General features: G+C 34.5%; 1 protein-coding gene across 1 annotated transcript in view; it reads right to left on the bottom strand.

Annotated features, from left to right (window-relative positions):
- LOC140435270 (uncharacterized) overlaps window positions 1-20,220 on the bottom strand; it is a 79,733-nt gene extending 59,513 nt beyond the window's left edge. Inside the window, exon 1 of the mRNA XM_072524089.1 lies at window positions 19,875-20,220. Coding sequence (XP_072380190.1) covers window positions 19,875-19,952 — 78 coding nt within the window. The 5' untranslated portion in view covers window positions 19,953-20,220. The remainder of the gene's footprint in view (window positions 1-19,874) is intronic.
- Window positions 20,221-20,943: the final 723 nt, after the last annotated feature.

Consider the following 20,943-nt stretch of genomic DNA (forward strand, 5'->3'; position numbering starts at 1 on the left):
TTCTACACTAAAAATCGATAAATAATGTGGGACTAAAGATACCACATTTCACGGCGTGTTTGCAAAGACACGTCTTTAAAAAGTATCGGCAAACATTTTGTAAGAAATTATAGTAGGCTTCTCCATTTAGTGTTCTGGGTAATTCATATGATCCTATAAAACGATTGTTAATTATTCCAGCTCTTAAATTTATGCTAAATTTTCGTTGAAAATTTGTCCAACGTATTAAATATTGGTGCTCGTCACCCCATGTGTGGCAATTATGAAAATTATATACACCGTTTCTCGTGAAACATGCTTCATCCGCACATAACATTTTAGATGAATTCAGGTTCTCTGACAAATGTTAATTTTAGACGAAGATTATCTTGTTCTAATTGTTCTAACTCTTGTACTCTTTGATAGTGGTATGGATGTAGAAGTTGTTCCCTAAATGTTCTATGAACAACGTTTTTTGGTATTCCAATATACATAAATTCCAGACATAAATTTGTATTTTTACAGCTAAATTACTCTTACAGTGCACTTCTCCATAAATAATCAACATATCATGGTACTCACAAATCGAAAATATTTTTGCGGTTACACTAGACACGATTGTTCCAAAATATCTGTTTACTTAAGTTGTGACTGTCTACGTTTAGATTTTCGTACTGCACGTAGGTGACAGATTTCTTTTTGCACGCCAAAATGTATTTTCGTTTGGTCAAACGGTTGAATTTAGAAACAAATGTTTTAAATAAACTTTTGCTCTAAATGGTGCCTTCTACTTATACCTTTAAGGAACGTGTTATTTTCGGGGCACCCTGTATATTACCAGAGAACTCAATTTGTTTAAGAAGAAAAAAATGAACACAGTATATAGTTAGCAGTCTATCCACGTCGCAGCAACGACTGTTCATGTACCTTCTGCGCAACAAAGACTTAAGTAGCGATGCTATGAAACCATCCAAGCTAGAGGATAATCCACAAGGAATCTACGTTCCTGTATTTGGCTGTATACCATATATTAAAAAATTAATTAAAACCCTTTGTAAAAGGTATATATTTAAAAACCCAAACGGGCTGTGTTAGACAAAACTTTAACATCCTAATAATTTATAAGATATAATGTCAAACAAATGTAACTAATTATTTGTTAACGGGTTTTTACCCATATATTTAGTGGCTACATTCATGTACTCCTAGACACCGATGATGGAATAATGGATTCCGAAAACGTTTTGTCTAACACAGCCCGTTTGGGTTTTTAAATATATACCTTTTACAAAGGATTTTAATTAATTTTTCTAGAGGATAAAGTTATTAAAGATTTGTTGTACTTTAAAAATCTGAGAGAAAATTTTCAGACAAGAAGTACGGTAGACAACATGTTTGTTTCAATTTTAAAAAGAGTCAATGATGATTTGCTAACATCTTATAACTAGAGACCGGACATATTTGCACTCAGATTTTCCAAAATATGGGAGTGCACACATTTTTGCAAATATATGCAAAACTTTTATTTAGATCTGCAAAATTTTTTAACACATTAATTATATAAATGACAAACAAACCAAAAATTGATGACAGTCAGTAGTTGGATTAAAAATAGTATATTACTTTATGAGGCGGAGAAGCATGACTTTTCTTGACGCGCCCGATATTACCTCACTTCGTTCGGCGCGTAATAGAGGGCAAGTCAAGAAAAGTCGCTTCTTTGCCGAATAAAGTATACTATTTTTTCTTCAAACGTAGCAATTTTTAACCATAAATAGTACAATTCATACGCTATTTTTACTCGAAATTAACTGTGAGAACTATCAAAGTCGTCTAGATGTTAGAAATTAAAATAATTAAGTCGTCGGTGGGATTTGCGTCTCTCTGGTTACAGTTGTTTGCAATTATTAAAGACAGCTTATTGATGTTCGCAAGCCGCCAACATCGGGAATGATTGCTGAAAGTTGTTCTCGACCATCAGTATCATCAACAATTACCAATGCGTATCAAGAGTCGTGAACATTTTTGCACGGTTTCAATTTTGAAAATGCCTCATTAACTAATTGTACTTTTAATATTACTATAAATAAAAATGATGTTTAATGGTTGTTAATGACATTTGTATTGTTGCTTTGTGACATGTTTCATATTGTTGCCATGACAACATTTTTCCCTCCGCCGTAAAGAAATGGGAAAAAACTGCTGCCGGCAGAGACATCAAACTTTGACAGGATCAAGTTAGATAAGTAATGTCATCATTATTTGACGTTTGAAGAAAAACACTTTTAAATAACATGATATTACGTCAATTCTATTTACATAAACATTTTGTACATACTCGTAAAATTAATGACAGGAACATGCATAACAGTTATTTACGAATTAAGACTACTGTTGTAGCTTACAATAAGATGTTTTTTCAGATTGTCTACCAAAAACATATGTTTTCTATAAGTATTGGTAAGTCAGTAACATATAGAGAATACATCATTTATATTTTTTAAATAACAAACATATAAAATCGGAATTTGGTATTTATTGAAGGTAAACTAAATGCAAGATCAAATACTTACCATGTCGGGATAGTATTATGAGGTTTTTTTTCCTGGTTTTTCCCTCATAATTTACTATGGAATCACTAACAGGAGAATTTTACTGTCATCATGGCATGTATTTGTCTTTTTAAAGACGAATTACATGTTATGATCTTTTCTGACGGATATTCTCAAGTTAAAGTTGATTTCATGTAATCGAATGAACTATCTTATAAGTAAAGTCGTCCCAGGAACGCAACTCAACAATATTGGCAATATCATTTTAAAGTCGTCTACTTTAAAATGTATAATGTATGTCTGAATTGTCAATATAGATGAGTCAGATAAAATTAAATTATTAGAAGAATTTTTCACTAAGTAACAAAAACAAAATTTGTTTAATTTACTAATGTTTGTATTTTGAGAACGATTTCCGAAGTGGAAATTGAAACGTCAATAAACGTATTTTAACCTTTAATTGTGGCTTATTCCCAGTTAAATAGTAATTAAATAAAAACGAACAAACAGTTTCAGCAACTTTTTATATTTTTTTTTGTGTTATTCATGAATTGGAACTGTGACAAATGACAAGTAATCAGCTTATCATTTAAAAGAAGCACCAATAAAATAATATTTATTGATTATGTTCTACGCCGCTGTTCCAATATTCCTGTTACTTGGTCCAAAGTCCGTACTTCTCGGAGTCTCCGGTAAAAAAAGTAGCTTGACTAATTATTTAGCAACCAAATTAACATGATAAGCAGTTTTACCGGTACGGGTTTTTTCCGTCCGTACAAATATGTCAGCAATTGATAAAAATCCATTCACATTGTAATTATAATACATTTGCAATTCCAAACTACTAAAGTCGAAGAAAATATTGTCAATTTAGGTATTTTAAACACGAAAAAAGTTGTTTTAATAATAGGTGTTAGTTTATGTTGGAAATAAACGTTTTTTTTCTTCAGAGGAAAATTCCAACATATTTTTTAGAGGAAAAAGTCACGTTGTAACACCTCAGGTGCGGGTGGTCATTATTTAAAATTATGTTTGAAGCCTTATTAGTTTATTACATATCTATAATTATTTAGATATAAGAAAGGATTTTCCGATCGATTAAAAAATTCCAGAAAATCTTTATATTTACTGTAACGAGAAAATCTATAAAACTTAATGCATCAATATTATTTTTAAGTGTTGAGGTTTTTGTCTAATGCTTAATATTTACGGCAAGCAAGCAATTTAATTTGACCCAGCCTGTGAGACTTGTACACCCCTTAAGAATGACACTCGGGTGTTACAATTCAATTGAGCGAGGAGGATTAACTCTTGTACTCAGGGGTCACTCTACCGTGTCCCAATGCTCCAGACCATCCCTTTCCCCCTATAGCACTCTGATGCGCGATAGGGGCACTAACTATCAGCAAAGTGTTTGTGTGGAAGTCCTGTGTACAAGAACTCCGACACGATATTTGCCCGGAACTCCGCTCCGGGCTACGCTCATTTCGGCGACTTGGCGCTCGAGGATGTGGGCCTCTCGTGCCCGGGTTTGGGGTTTTTTTTTTAATTTTTTTGATGGCTTTTACCTTTTTGTTAGTAGTTTTGTAATTTTTTTGGTGGCCGAAGCCGTTTGTTTTTTAGGTTTTTGTAATTTTTTTGAGTGATGTCTGAAAAGTAATATCATTAGTCATGATAAAAATTGCCAGTGCTATGTGCTGCTTGTATCCTCTTTTTGTTTGATTTACTTATGTGTCCCCATACGAGAGATGCATATGTTATTATTAAAAGTATGATGCTGTTATTATGTGTCTTATTTTCGTTTTTAGTCTTAATTTGCTTTTTCTATCTATGAGAGGGTAGGAGAGGTCTCGGACGTAAAAAAAATGTCATGGCTGCGCAATATTCGACAATGGACAGGAATCCACAGCTATGAAATGCTTCGCAATGCTGCTAAAAACAGAATTATTTAATCCAGAATATTTAACATCTCACCTGACAAGACGATGTACGGTGGACGCCTAAGCAGAAATGCATGGCACCTTAAGAAGAATCTATGAGTTATTGTTGCTCTGTCTGTGGTTGTTTTTTGGATGGTTTGGTCCATATGTTGCGTGAAGGTTAGTCCTTGATCCATTGTGACTCCTAGGTATTTTGTTTCTCTTTTGCATTCGACGGGATTGTTTTGTACTCTTCTCTTTTTAAACATGACTGCTTGAGTTTTTTCTGAGTTGATGGCTCTTTTCCATTGTATACCCCATTCTTCTATGTTATCCAATGCTGTCTGTAAGTTGTTTACAGCTTCATCAATGTTTCTGTGTTTAGCCGCAATTGCTGTGTCATCTGAATAAAGATTGAGAAGTGTTCCTGGTGTTCTTGGAACATTGGCGGTATATATTGTATACAGTAGAGGTGACAGGACCGCTCCCTGTGGCACTCCTGCTTCTGGAGCTCCGTGCTCCGACAGGACCGCCCAAGTATGATGAGATTAGTCCTGTCATGGCTCCGCTGTATCCATAGCTTCTTATTTTGTATGTCAGTCCTTCATGCCAGACTCTGTCGAAGGCTTTGCTTACGTCCAGGAAGGCTGCTCCTATATACTGGTTGTCGTTGAATCCAGCTGTTATGTATTCTGTTTATCTGAGTACTTGTAGTTCGCTAGAGTGTTCTGCTCGGAATCCAAACTGAGCTTCTGGGACTATTCCTAACCTGTCTGTTTCTGATTGGAGTCTGCTTTTGCTGGCAGATATTTAAGAACTCTGTTTGAATTAGACTAGGTGCTTTTTTCGGTGAACTATTTATTATTAATTCATTTATTTCTTGTGGAGATGTGGGTGTGATTATCTCGTCTGCTTCTTCGGGCATTTCTGGGTATTCTTCGACTTCTTCAATAAAGTCTACGTCTTTGTCTTGATGATAATTTAGTATACACTCTCTTGAGAGTCCTCCTCATCACCTCTGCTTTTTCTTCAAGGTCAATGGTGTAGACGATGCCATTTTCTCCATGTAATGGGGGTATGGGTTTTCTGTCGTTCCTTAATGTTCTTTGAAGTTTCCAAATATTTTGCAGTAAAGGTGAACGATATAGAAACAAATAATATACCGATTGAGAGAGGGGTTAGGCAAGGATGCGTCTTGTCTCCGACGCTTTTCAACGTGTACTCACAGGTCATATTCAGAAAAGCCTTATGGGAAAGAAAAGAGGGAATAAGAATTGGTGGAGAAATCATAAACACCATGAGATTTGCAGATGACATGGTAATTATGGCTGAGAGTTTAGAAGAACTACAAACTTTACTAGATGCAATAAATAGTGAATGCATTCAAATGGGACTTGACATCAACACAGATAAGACCAAATTTATGATAGTATCAAGGAGTCCAATAAATAATGAACAACTAACTCTTGGTGGACAGCAAATAGAGAGAGTGACAAAATATAAATATCTGGGAGCTTACATCAACACAGAATTAGATCCAGACCAAGAGATCCGGGTACGAATAGAAATGGCAAGGGCAGCGTTCTTAAAATTCAAACAATTGTTCTGTGACAAAAATCTGAATATTGCGCTGAGACTTAGGTTTGTTGAATGTTACGTCTGGTCGCAACTATTGTACGGGGTAGAAACATGGACACTAAAAGCGCAAATAGTTAAAAAGATTGAAGCCTTTGAACTTTGGATATACCGGAGAATGTTGAGAATCCCATGGACTGCCAGGGTCACCAATGAGGAAGTGCTGAGAAGGATGGGTCGAGACAAAAAATTGTTGAGAATGATAAAAGTACGCAAGACTGCATACCTTGGACACATACTAAGAAATAATAAATATAGTCTTCTGCAGGTCATCATGCAGGGTAGAGTCGATGGCAAAAAGGGAATAGGTAGAAAGAGGAAGTCATGGCTGCGAAATATTCGAGACTGGACAAACATGACTGTAGACGAATTATTCCACGTTGCAAAAGACAGAGAAGCTTTTAAAAATGTGGTCGCCAACCTCCGTTAATGGGGACGGCATAGGAAGAAGAAGAAATATTTTGCATATTTGTACCCTATTCATCCATTTCTTGTACGTAGTTGTCCCACCTTCGGCTTGTGTGTTCTGCCAATGCCGTTTTTACTTATCTGTTTAGACGGTTTGCTCTGTTTTTGTCTTCCTTGCTTCTTGCTCTTTTGGCTCGGTTTTTTTCATGATGTAGTCTTGGTATTGATATCTCTATGTATTTATAGTTCCAAGAAAAAACAACGTAAGGAAAGAACAAAGAGATGTTCAGAAACTACTATTAAATTACTCATTATGCAATATGTTTCCTAAAAAGATAATTAAGAAATAAAATGCGGTAAATAAACTGCTTTCCAACAATATGCCTTTATGTAAAATAGTGAAAACATTTAACATGATTTATTCGAAAACCACAACCACAAACTTATTGTGTATGTTATCAAATCAACAAAATGCGTAATATAATCCCACTGTAAAATATGTTAATTATTTTTAAGCCTGGTTGATATAAATAAATTCAAGATTGTGTTATTTAACAAAGGCTTTTGTTAAATGCTAGATTAATATTTATACTGTGTTTACTATATTTAAGAAATTTAACTCTTTAATGCATGCTTTTTTAAAAACCAATAAAAAATAGAAAAGGGGGAAATATTTATTGGAGCGAACATCATTTATGAATCGGAAAGCTGAATCGGAATATTAATATTTCGATATCTCGATTTTCCTATTAATATTGGATTATTCCAATAATATTCAAACTACATTTGGGGTACTCTTCTTCCAGTTTTCTAAGCATACAGTCTATATCACTCTTATCTTCAGTTAGAATAGCTTGGTCGTCAGTGAAGTGTATCATGTACAATATCTCGTCTTTAATTACAATGCCCATATTGCAGCACTTTTTTCTTCATCCGCTCTCTCTCTTCTATGGCGCTACAACCCAAGTCATGCCTGACCTCCCTGAGCATTCGCATTAAAGCATTACTTTCCTTGGCGCCTCTCCTCCAGTTATCTACGTTTAATATCGCTTCCTTGGTCTTTCTAGATCCCACCTTAGTTCCACTAAGCGTTCTATTAGGTGTTCTGTTATTATCTATTCTTACTAGGTGACCTGGCCAGCGCAATCTTTGTAATTTTGCATAATTTGCAATAGACGGTTCTTTAAAAAATTGGTATATCTCGTGATTGAACCTTATTCTCTACATACCATTCTCGCAAATGGGTCCTAATATCCTTCTTAATATCTTTCTTTCAAAAGTAATAATAAGGTTTATTGTCTTTTCTGTAATGATCCTCTTTACGCCATATATTGTTATTTTTCGTATGGTGGTTTTATATATTTTGACGTTTACTTCCCTATGGATGTCCTTGGATCCAAACACCTGCGACAGGGAGCAGTATGCTTGATAGGAAGCATTATTCTTTTTCGTATTTCTTCCTTCTCGCTGCTGTCCCCATTTATTTGTACGACCAGGTATGTGAGCTGTTTTACTACTTCAGTATTTGCGTCTATTGCCAAATTTTGCAAGTTTCGGTGTTTTCTTGCTTGTGTTAGGGCTTTAGTTTTATCTACATTGACAGCTAGCCCTATTGCTTTAGCATTTTCTGCAAGTTCCACAAAAGTTCCACATAGTTCTGTGAGTCTCTTGAGGTTCGTCTCAAGTTTATGTCCTCAAAGTACATCACAATCTGCTTAGACTTATTAAACAATACATTTTTTGGGTTTACATTTTGCTTATAACATATTCCATACATATTTTAAACAGAGTCGGACACGCTCTCAACTAGAACAGGAGTACACCAAATGGGGTCTTGCAATTAATACACAAAAAACCGTGTACTTACTTGCAGGAAATCTACAATTTGAAAAGGGAACTATAAAATCAAATGAAACCTTTAAATATTTCATCATCATCATATTTGGCTTGAAATTCATCTGTGGATCCTGACCTGCTCTAAGATTTGTCGCCATTCTGGCATTTTATCGGTTTCTGGCGACATTTTGATATCTTTTGATCTCTAGTATTCATAAGTCGGTCTCAACTCCATCTAACCAACTTCTTCTTTTTATAGCTACTCCTGTCGCTAGCTTTTTAGCAATCATATTGTCGGGCATTCGTATTATGTGCCCAGCCCATCTAAGTCGCTGTGGTTTAATGAACGTTACGTAAATCAAATAAAACCTTTAAATACTTGGGAGTCCAAATAACATCAACAGCTGGAAGTAACGAAAAAATACATATATAGACTCTAAACATATTTTTCGAGAACCATTGGAAAATAAGTCAGCTGGAATAGCGACAGAGTTTTTTGTTCAACAACGTTAGATATGCTGACAATACATCTCTAACCACAAACAATTTGGAAGATCTCCAGAGACTCTTTAATAAAATATCTTAGCCTTTACTATTTTTATTGGGAATAAGCTACTATTTTGTAATATAAATTTTATAATAAGCTTAAGAACAATATAAAGTATCTATGGTTAGTATAACCATACAAATATCAGTAAAACCATAATAATGGTCGATTTAAAAAAGTTTTAACAATTGTAGACAATAATTAGGTTTTAATGGACAGATCATTGAGCAGGTGTCTCAATACAAATATCTTGGAACTATTGTCAACGAGGCTAACCAACATTCAGAAGAAATTCGTTCACGCACTGAACATGCATGATCTGCTTTCGTGAAAATAAAAAAAAAACCTTTGACAGCACCGCATCTTTCTATGATTCTAAGAATTAGAATGGTTAGGTATTATGTGTTTTCCATACTCCTATACGGTGTTGACAACTAGAAATTAAACAAGGAACTCCTTAAAAATATAAAGGCCTTTAAAATGTAAATCTACAGATGCGTTCTCAGAGTCTCCTGGACGGATAGGGTCACAAATCAGCCAGTGCTAGAAAATATTAAACCTACCTGCATGATCATAAACATGGTCAGCAACCTAAACAGGAGACGCTGAATGCAAGAAGAAAAATGACTCCATGTTCAGAAAAACTGTAAATATATCCAAATATGAAAAGTTAAGAAAACTTTTAAAGCGATAACACAGCCGAACAGTCATTTTGGTGCCGGAGAACTAAGAGCTAAACCGTATTCACTTTACAAATTCCCAATCGTCAATAGAACCACGTGTAAGCCAAACAGGGTCGTACTAATGTACGACCTATGTATCATATGATTTTTAAAAATATTTATTTTTGAAATTATAGTGTAAGAATTTCTTAAAATTTAATCATTATATGACAATTAAACTCTAAAAAATACCACGACCAGTAAATAACTTAACAATAACTATAACATAAATATAACACAATATATTAACTTAAAAATCAACACGATACAATTTGAATTTAAAATGCTGGCAAGTTGGGATCTGTACTATGAGAATCTGTCTCGCTTAAGGTAATAAATTATATTTAATAGCCTCTTGACGAATGAGACGGCGAATATCAACACGTGCTCATGTTTACTGATGGGAATTTGGTAAACGAATTCAATTATTTTTGATGCTGTAATTACAAAAACGTCTTTGAAGTAAAGTCAAAAATAGTTTTCAAGATAGCTCTCGAGAGAAGGTCATCTTGGTCTTTTATAGAATAAAAAAAGTATTGTTTTAACTTATGTAGATTTCATAAAAATAAAAAAAGGCAAAAAGGAAGGGGGAAGGAAGAAGGAAGAGAGAGGAGGACAGTTAAAACGACATGAGAATGTAAATCCACATCTATAGTTGAAGAATATATCAACGACTTATTGATAAATAAAAACCTTTTTTTAAATAAAATCACAATTTTTACATTAAGGTATTGTTTGTGCATACTATCAGAAATTTGATTTATGTAACGATAAAATCCTCTCAAGTGTCCGGAAATCGATAAAATAAAATAAGATGTACTTGCAAACCCGTCTGGCAATGAATAAATTACTTCAACCAAATTATGTAACACCAATCGACGTCTGCGTGTTTTATTTCACTACCTTGAATTAACTTTCACGCATTTGAATATCAAGCGATGACATTAGGATGTTCCGGTTGTATTTTTTGACAAATTATATTGTTAAACGTGTGTTACATGCCGAAGATCTTATTATATGCGAAAAAATTTCCATTATCCTTAAAATTTATTTATCAACCTTAGTTGGTATTGTTGACAAGGATTTTTGTGCAAACAAACTTAAAATTTAACTATTTGTATAAAAGCGACAATTATTGTCGCTAATAATATAATATTAATGTCGACATTAATATTATAGTCTGATCAGAAAGATATTTGGCCTGGCCAGAGGTACAGCTGAGGCAAGAAATAGCAGTGAGATTTGTAACGAAAAAAGAATACAAGCGACTAGAATATGCAGAAGAAAGAAAAGAGAGGCTATGAAAAAACAAGTACAAGAAATCGTAAAGCATAACAACAGACGCGAAAGCAGAAAATTCTATAAATGCATAAAAGAAAGCACACAGTCATTTAGACCAAAACTAACGATATGCAAAGACAAGGACGGAGAACTACTAACAGAGAAGCAAAAAATTATAATGAGATGGAAACAATATTTCGAAGAAAATCTAAATGCAGACAACGAAAATGATCAGAACGAGACAATATATTATACGGCGGAGCTGCACATCGAAAATCCAAGTTATGAAGAAGTAGTTCAGATAATAAATAAACTAAAAAATAATAAAGCACCAGGAACGGACGGAATTTCGGCAGAATTATTAAAGAATGGAGGATCCGAACTCTGGGAAAGAATCCATTACCTAATAACATTAATATGGACGAAGGAGCAAATGCCAGAGGAATGGACAGTTGGCCTCATACAGCCAATATATAAAAAAGGAGATAAGAGGGAATGCCAGAATTATAGGCCAATTACATTGCTAAATGTAATATACAAAATTCTTTCTGGTATAATCTACAATAGATTATTAGAATACTCCGGTACTAAATATAATTGGTGATTATCAAAATGGATTCAGACCAAATAGAGCCACTACAGATAACATATTCATACTAAGAACGATACAAGAAAAAGCTTATGAATACGACATAGACCTATATAATATGTATATAGACTTTAAACAAGCTTTTGATAGTGTGAAAAGAGACAAAGACTAGGTATACCTAAGAAATACATCAGCCTCATAAAAATGACATTGCAGGGTTCAAAAGCCGCAGTCAGAGTAGATGGAGAACTGACTCCCTTGTTTAACATCAACATGGGAGTAAGACAGGGAGATGCCCTATCAACCATGCTATTCAACCTAGTTCTTGAGGCAGTCATCAGAAAAACCAATATAACCGGCCATATAAACACCAAATCAGTACAAATTACTGCATATGCAGACGATGTAGCCATCATTAGTAGAAATAAGCCACGACTAATGGAAGTGTTCAAACAAATTGATCCTGAAGCAAGAAAAAGAGGTCTCAAAATAAACGAAGCAAAAACGAAGTATATGACAGTCAAAAGAATAACTGACAATGAAAATAATATCACAATAGACAACTATACTATCGAACGAGTGGATGCCTTTACATATCTCGGCACAGAAATCAATCAGAATAACTCCGTAAGTAGCGAAATTAGTGCACGTATTTCCAGCGGGAATCGTACATACTATGCTAATAAAAGATTGATGACATCGAAATTATTAGACAAAAGAAGCAAAATGACTATCTACAGAACACTGATTAGACCCGTAGTAACCTATGGATGTGAAACTTGGGTAATGACGAAAAAAGATGAAGCCCAACTCAGGACATTCGAGAGAAAAATACTGAGGAAAGTATATGGACCGGTACAAGAGGAAGATGGCACATGGAGAATCAGGAGAAACGACGAGGTTAATGAGTTAAATGAAGGTTATGACATTGTAAGATTTGTGAAAAGTCAAAGACTGTCATGGCTGGGACATGTGCAGAGACAAAACGATGCAAAAACAACAAAGAAAATGTTACAATGGAAGCCCATAGGAAGGCGAAAAAAAGGAAGGCCCAGAACGAGATGGTTGGATGACGTGGAAGACGACCTGAACACAATGAACATAAGACAATGGAGAAGAAGGGCACAAGAGAGATCTGAATGGAAGGACATAGCCAGACAGGCAAAGACCCATCCAGGGTTATGATGCCAAAAGAAGAAGAAGAAGAGGTACAGCTGGCAATGGCCAAAGGTACAACAAGACAAAACATTTTACTTTGTCTAATTTATCTGTAATTTCACTGGAAGTAGACACTAAAGTAAGGCGAAATCGGCACTGACGTGTTTTTAATGCATAGGCAATACATAATTTTGAAATCAGAGAAAGCTCAATGGTCTCTTTGCTTTAATATGCACCGCGGCATTAAGGCAATTTTTATCGCACATCTCATGTGATTTATTAACCTCACTGCACTCGGCTAATAAACTCTACAAAATTGAACTTTAATGATTTTTTACTTAAATAACAAGTAAACTGACACCAAACTTCTTTACAGAAAAAATGCCACAAAGCAAAAGTGGAATAAAAAGAGACAAAGTGAATGTAGGTGCTTTGCAGAAAGCTGTCGAAGACGTCCTCGAAAATAAGATTCTGGTTCGACAAGCTGCCAAAAAATATGATATTTGTCGATTAACCTTATCTAATCATATTCGAATTCATGTAAACTCCGAACGTCCTACATTCGAATACAACGCGAACAACGATGTTAAAAAAGTGTTTTCACTTGAACAAGAGTCACCGTTGAAGCAGTACTTGACACAGGTAGCGTCGCTTCATTATGGACTCACAAAAAATGATGCAAAAGAATCTTAGCATTTCAATGCGCACGTGAAAACAAGATAAAAATACCAGACAATTATACTTCAAATGCAACTGCAGGCAAAGAATGGCAAAGACACTTCATGAATCGGCATCCATCATTGTCGTTAAGGAAACCCGAGGCTACAAGCCTGGCAAGGTCAACCAGTTTTAACAAAGAAAATATCCAAGCTTTTTTTTACAATCTTAAGACAGTAATGTCATGCTATAAGTTTTCCGCTGCTAATATCTATAATTTAGATGAAACCGGGAATTCTTCAGTCCATGCCCCACCAAGATAATAGCCTTAAAAGGTGTAAAGCAACTGGGTAGTATGACATCCGGAGAAAGATAGATCAATGTAACTTTGATTGCTGCGGTTAATGCCATCGGTAACCATGTGCCACCCATGTTGATATTCCCTCGCGTGTTTTAAAGCAGCACATGTTACATGGTGCACCAACGGGTTCAATTGGAGGCGCAAATCCATCAGGATGGTCAAACGAGAAGCTTTTTCACACTACTTACAGCATTTTATAGCCCACGTTAAGCCGAGAGAGCAAGAAAAAGTGCTACTAACACTCGATCATCACGAGTCCCATATTGCAGTTTCCGTGATTGATTTAGCGAAGGAAAATAATATTGTGCTATTAACGTTGCCGCCACATACCTCGCACAGAACTTAACCTGTTGACAGGACTGTTTTTGGACCATACAAAACCTACTACAACACCATAGCTAATGACTGAATGATGACCCATGCTGGACGTCCTATAAGCTTGTATGGCGTAGCTGAACTCGTAGGCAAGGCATTTGCAAAAGCATTTACCTCTGCAAATGTTGTCAAAAGATTTGAAAAAACAGGGATATGGCCTGTTAATGAAAATATATTTGACGACCACGAATATCTGTCGTCCTATGTGACAGATTGCCCAAATCCAGAATCAGAAGAGAATCCTAATACGGCATCTTGCTCATCAAGCCTTCAACTATCCGCAAATCCATCAACATCAAACTTGACACCGGCACTTCCACTGCAGTCTAATGACAAGACAAATAACGCTGACTTCAAAAGCCCGTTTGTAGTGCGCCCATTCCCCAAAGGCGTAGCTCGAAAGACTTCTCAAAAGGGACGAAAGCGTGGTAAAACAAGAATTTTGACAGACGGGAGGGAAAGAGGAAGTATTGCAAAGTAAGGTGAAAAACCAAAGTCAGTCAAAAGGAAGGTTCTCTGCGACAGTTCGATACGGAATTACCTAACGTTGTTTGTAAAAGAGTACAATTCTTGAGAACTTATAAAGAAGCGAAGGATGAAGGTATATAATAATTCGTGTTTCTCGATGAAACTTGGATAGGTCAAAATGGGATCATTGGTCATTCTTGGCAAAATCAAAATATAAAGGGTGTTAAAACCACTAAAACTATGGCAAAAGGTTTGTTGTATTAACATAAGTTGTTATATATGAACATTTAAATAATATCATTGCAGATATATTATACTCCATGCTTTAAATGAAACCGAATTTATAGAGGGTGCTGAAGCAATATTTTGTTCAAAAACTCAACTTAGTGATTATCATGGGGAAATGAACCAGGCAAACATCGTTGATGTTGTTTTTTTTTAATGTCATATTTTGTCTTTGAAAATACGTTCATTATTAAAAAATATTTTATTTTATTGCTTGTGGTTTTATTTTGATGATATTTATTGTTTGGTAACTCAGTAATAACCTTACCACTTTTATTGTGGAATTCCTTACTTTGTGAAATCTATTCATGAATGTAATTAACAAAAAACAAATGAAAAAAAAAACACTCATTTTTAAATTTCATTTAACATAGTGTGAAATTTGCTACCTTCACCGTTTTTGTTTACTTCATTTCTTTTCTGTTAATTTTCATACTTCATGAACCATCTGACAACGCTGCAAATGTTCACAATGATGACGTGAACGCAACTTTATTTGGCTTTCATTGTACTACGTTTATATTTATTTTCATCGGATAGAGGAGCTTAAGAAGAGAAAGCGAAAATTAAGTAGCATTAAGGAAACTTGTAAGTGTTTGGAACCATCAGGAACTCAGAAAAGAGATTTAAAAGAAAAAGTTTGAAGACTGGGAAAGTGTTAGTTCCAGGTAAAGGCGCTTGTATTGGCGGTCTACGCTCCAAAGGTGTTAAAGGAACTAAATTAACTAAATAACTCTGTTTCCCTTGTGAAGACCATCTTGAATAATCCATCCAATAGAAGGGATCAAGTAATAATTAACCGACTAAGAATTGGACACACTGCACTGACCCATAGATTCTTAATCAACAAAGAACCTTCTCCAACCTGCAGAAACTGTTCTCTCCCATTGACGGTGAAGCATATTCTGATTGACTGCCAGTACCACGAAGAAACAAGAAGAAAATATGGAATCTCAGATGACATCAAAACCACTTTAACCATAAACACTGACCATGTAATAAATTATTTAAAAGATTTACGTTTATATACATATATTTAATGTAAATAAAATGAACTTTTGTGTACGTTACTCCACTAATAACCCTTCGTGGTTGATATGGATTATATGTTTTTTCTAAATAAAAAAAAACTCTGTTTCATTGTAATTATTTTTTTTTCAGGTGTGTTAATGCATAAAATTATACCCACACTCGAAGTGATAAAAAGTGTGCTGATATAAGATAGCAAAAGATTACAAATTCATATTTTATAATATATTAAAATATAATGAAGGGATTAAAATCATGTTAGTAAACCATTACAACAGAAAACAATAGTATTAGATATGTATCTCTACCATTTATTGTGAATTAGGTAAACAATGATTAGAAAAAAATGTCTTAGTTAAATCTAGATTATCTACAATTACTATGTTATCTTGATGCCGATATAAAAATTGTAAAAATGTTTAAGAGAAAAAATTAATGAATATGTTCTTAAAAAGATTTACATTTATATAGAAGAATTCAAAAAGCATAGACATTTGGACTTGTTATGAAATTGTGGACAGAGAAAAACAAAAAAATAGTATATTTAGTAGACTTAGTTCTTGTGGATGGAAGTTCTATTACAGGAGCAAAGTATATAACAACCACTTTAGATAAGCATGTGATACCTTTTACGCCATTTATAGTTCCTCATTTTATTTTTATGGTCGATAACGCGCGTCCTCACCGTGCTAGAATCGTCAATGAATACTTACAAGACGTCGGGATTTTCTGTATAAATTGGCCAGCTTCCAGCCCCGACCTCACTTCAATCGAGCATCTATGGAACGTACTGGGTAGACGAATTCAAGTTCGGCTACCCTGCCCAAACAACTTGCCTGAGCTTAGTGCGGCTCTTCAGACAAAATGGAATGACTTGGATCAACTCCATGTTCAAAATTTAATTATCACAATGCGAAGACGTATGCAGGCTGTTATAAGGACCCAAGGAGGAAATACTGGGAATTAATAACAAATGACAAACATTATTTTAATAAAGCTTCTTTTAATTTTCGAATAATGCCATATATTTATCTTCTTCTTCTTCTTCAGGTGCCATCTCCGCTACGGAGGTTGGCAATCATCATGGCTATTTTAATTTTTGAGGCAGTAGCTCTAAATAGTTGTTTTGAGCTGCATCCAAACCATTCTCTCAGGTTCTTAAGCCATGAAATTCGCCTTCTTCCGATGCTTCTTCTGCCATCTATCTTTCCTTGCATTATGAGTCGCAGGATGCCATAGTTCTCGCCCCGCATCACATGTCTGAGTTACTGTAGCTTTCTTTCTTTAATTGTAAGTTCAACTTCCTTCTTTTTACCTATTCTTCTCAGTACTTCATTGTTCGTAACTCTATCTACCCAGGAAACCCTCAAAATTCTTCTATAGGTCCACATTTCAAAGGCGTTAAGTCGTCTCATTGTATCTAGATTTAACGTCCATGATTCCACTCCATAGTATAGTACACTATACATTTAATGTTCCTCCTTAAATCTCTGGATTGTTTTACTTCTTCTTTTTCAGTACCCTGTCTGACTATTGAACGTTGGTGATCATATTGGCAATAATAACTTTGTTTACGGCGGCTCTAAATAAATTAGCGGTGGTCTCTTGATATCATTCTTGGAGATTTCGGAGCCAGGATGTTCTTCTTCGGCCTGGGCCTCTCCTTCCGGCGATCTTACCCTGTATTATGAGGTGTAGAAAGTTATACTTCTCTGGTTGTCTCATTACATGACAGAAATATTGTAACATTCGAATTTTTGTCGTTTTTGTGCTCTTTTTCATTCGATGTAAAACTATTTCATTTCTTATTCGATCAATCCAACGTATCCGCAATACTCGTCGATAAATCCACATCTCAAAGGCCTCCAATTTTTTCATTAATATCTCTGTAATGGTTCAGCTCTTCATACCAAAATTAACTGTCAAAATTTAATTCGCGAAAATTGTCAGGCAACAAATTTCATACCAGTCCAAAATATTGCCGGCAAAATTTTCTCTCTTGTGATATTATATACGAGAATGCAGCTATGCAAATAAACGTACGAGAAGGTCTAACAACAGTCAAAATAAGAACTGAAGGCGGAGTTCGACAGGGAGACACGTACTGTCCAAAATTATTCACTCTTGAAATAAAAGATGGGTTCAATCGTTAATTTGGGAACGACAGACAAAAATTATTAAATGGAGACAAATTTTGAAGGGCAAATAAGCTACATTACTTTTCAATATAACCAGAGACCTTATATTATTAAAAAAAATAGCTAGTTTAATTTATTGACGATTTATTACCAATCACCAATTCACCTACGTGAATGGAACCCCTAGTGTCAGCTAGATAGGTTGTCGGTGTCACTTTGTTGGCCAGTTCGTAGTCTATATTTGAACACAATGAAGTATTCAAGGTCTCACAAAATTCATTGTTTACTATTGTAACAGAGGACTACAAAGTGGTATCTATGATTATATTTTAAGCTAAGACGACAGTTTTACATAAAGTGAAAAAAATGCCAATCAGATAAAATTGGTGGCTTAATGTTCACGTTGCAAATCTGCCTAATGCAAATTGTTTGTTTCTTATATAAGATTCGTCGTTTATCTTAATATTTGGGTTTGAAGTTTCACATTATAAAAATTGACACATTCATAATGTATTTCATAAATGCAGATATTTTATCTTTCTTGGTAGATATGGTTTTGGAAAAAATAGATCTCAATGTGTTGGTTGTTTTAAATTTTATTGTAATATTCTATTTATTTTAAAATTTTTTGATAAGCCTTTTGTATATGATATTGTTTTTGTCTTCGATTCTCTGATTGTCAGTGTTTCAGTATCTTTTCTAAGGTTGTGTTGTTTCTTCTAACGTCTACAATTTCCAAGTAACAAAGTTTTATCTTCCAAAAAAGCGTTTGCACTGGAGCAGGTATTTTAGGGTCTATCATATACTGATTCTGTTGGTGTGTGTTGGTTTTATGTTTTAGTTACATATCGTGTATTCTTTTTTATTATAAACACTTTCATAAATGGTAGTAAGGTATTGTTTTTCGTTTTCATAATGAATTTGATCAATTCCTCTTTACAGTTAATATACACCAAGAATTTGTTTAATGACTCACGTTCATGTGGCAACGATTTCTAGATTGAAAAAGATATCAAGGGATCGTCCACTCCCCCTTTGTAACTTTAAAGAGTCATTGATTGATTCAAAAAGGTTGCCTGTACTCCTGTACTCAAAAAAATGTGCTAATACGAATCAAAAACCTCCTGTAAACGACGAAAAGAAGAAAACAGCAAGTAAAACTCCAGTTAAAAACAAAAAAGCTAAGTCTAGGTCAAAGGATTTCTCTGATGAGGATGAAAGTCGTAAGGAATATGTTACAAAATTAATAACAACGAAAGCTATACCTCCAAAACAATACAAATACAAGGAAGGGGCAGTGAGGATAGTTCATCAGAAACGGAAGTTCCTAATAAACCCCACACCTGTCACCCAATATAAAAGTAGAAAGTAATGGCTTTGCAATTTGCTTGAAAGCTGGTGTTTTTTCTTTAGTGAAAAGGCATAAATGTTAGTCAAGCCAGCAATAAATATAGATAATTTTAAAGATTCTATAAAGGAAAGGGAAAATTAGATGATAAACCATAAAATGCTCCAGTTAAACAAATTTAAAGTTGCAAAACTTAAGAAGATTAACGAGAGGAAGAAGTTATTGTTGAAACTTTGCCAAAATATAATAATAGTACTAGATAAAAATTAAAAATAGTACTCATTCCTTCTTTTACCTATAATCCCGTTAGGCAGACTAAATTATTTATATTATATACAGTATAATGCAAGAAAGACAAAAGACAAGGACAAAGAAGATAGATTTTAAAATGTAGTTATACTTCCACATTGGTGAAGTTATTTAGAACAGTGTGGCTACTGTTTATCAGTAGATAGTGGTAAAAAACAATATACATTAATTTATTTCAGGCACAATAAATTGTTCATAATTTACTCGTATTTTTTTTTAAAAGTGCCTAGTCAATTCAGAATGATTGAATGAACATGGAAATAAAATATATCACTTACGTTAATAAGAGCGGCGCCGAACACCACCATCCAACCCCAACCCCCGTCTGGAGGCACTTGCGAATTTTGTCTCTCCATTTTTTGAGCACTATAAAACAAAAAATAATAGTCGCGTAAAGCTACACTACCCGATTGACACTGATCCTATTGCTTATACTGAAAAGTATATGGACGTATACAGATGGCATCTCTTATCACTCGAAATTCTCGGATAAGCTCACTATCAGCTGATGATCTTACTGTCATAGCAACGTTTTTGTGATATTCGAAAAAATATATAAAATCGCGCTGTCGCGAGTTGGGCGATTCACAGCGAGATTTTCCTTGAGAAACTTTATAAATACTAACATACACTGTTTATAACGTGGGCACACGTATCGCTTGTGCGCCTCAGTGGCGGTACTCCGGCTATTATTAAGCTGGAATGGAAAATACGGGTATGCGACAGGTAAAGTATCGGAATTCGATTGCCAATAAGTTGGACGGCCGAGACCGACTCATTTACATAACGTACTTCTTTTTTGAATATTAATTGTTTAGCACTTGCTGATTAGACCGTATTAAGGTTAGATACACTACAGTTATTAATCATAGAGAAAAGACGACAAATGATACTGTAAAACAAGAAGTATCCGACGTACTAGAAGCAAAAATATAATTGACCTCAAGCAAAGATGAATGTATTGAGAAAAACTGAAAAAAAAATGAAATATAGATAAAAGAAGGATGGATGATAAAGGATATACTGTAGCTCATGGACGAAAAAGGAAAGGAAAGGAAAAAGGAGAATATTTTACCTGCTGTCTGCATCGCTGAAAGAAAAAACAGAAACAACTGTCCCAAAGTCTAGAAAATAAAGAGAAATACGAAGATAAGTTGAATATGAAGGAAAAGAAGTTTTGAATATAGCATCTAGGCAACACAAATGATAAAAAAAAGTTTTTGCTCCAAAGAGGTGAGCGTAGAAATACTCGTACTTCAGTTACTGGCAAAAATGGAATTAAAGTGCTGTAGAATCTCTTTTAATAGATATAATTTAAGATAGGGTCCTGACAGAACGAGAAAATCA

The sequence above is a fragment of the Diabrotica undecimpunctata genome, chromosome 2, assembly GCF_040954645.1.
Source record: "Diabrotica undecimpunctata isolate CICGRU chromosome 2, icDiaUnde3, whole genome shotgun sequence".
Lineage (NCBI taxonomy): Eukaryota > Metazoa > Arthropoda > Insecta > Coleoptera > Chrysomelidae > Diabrotica > Diabrotica undecimpunctata.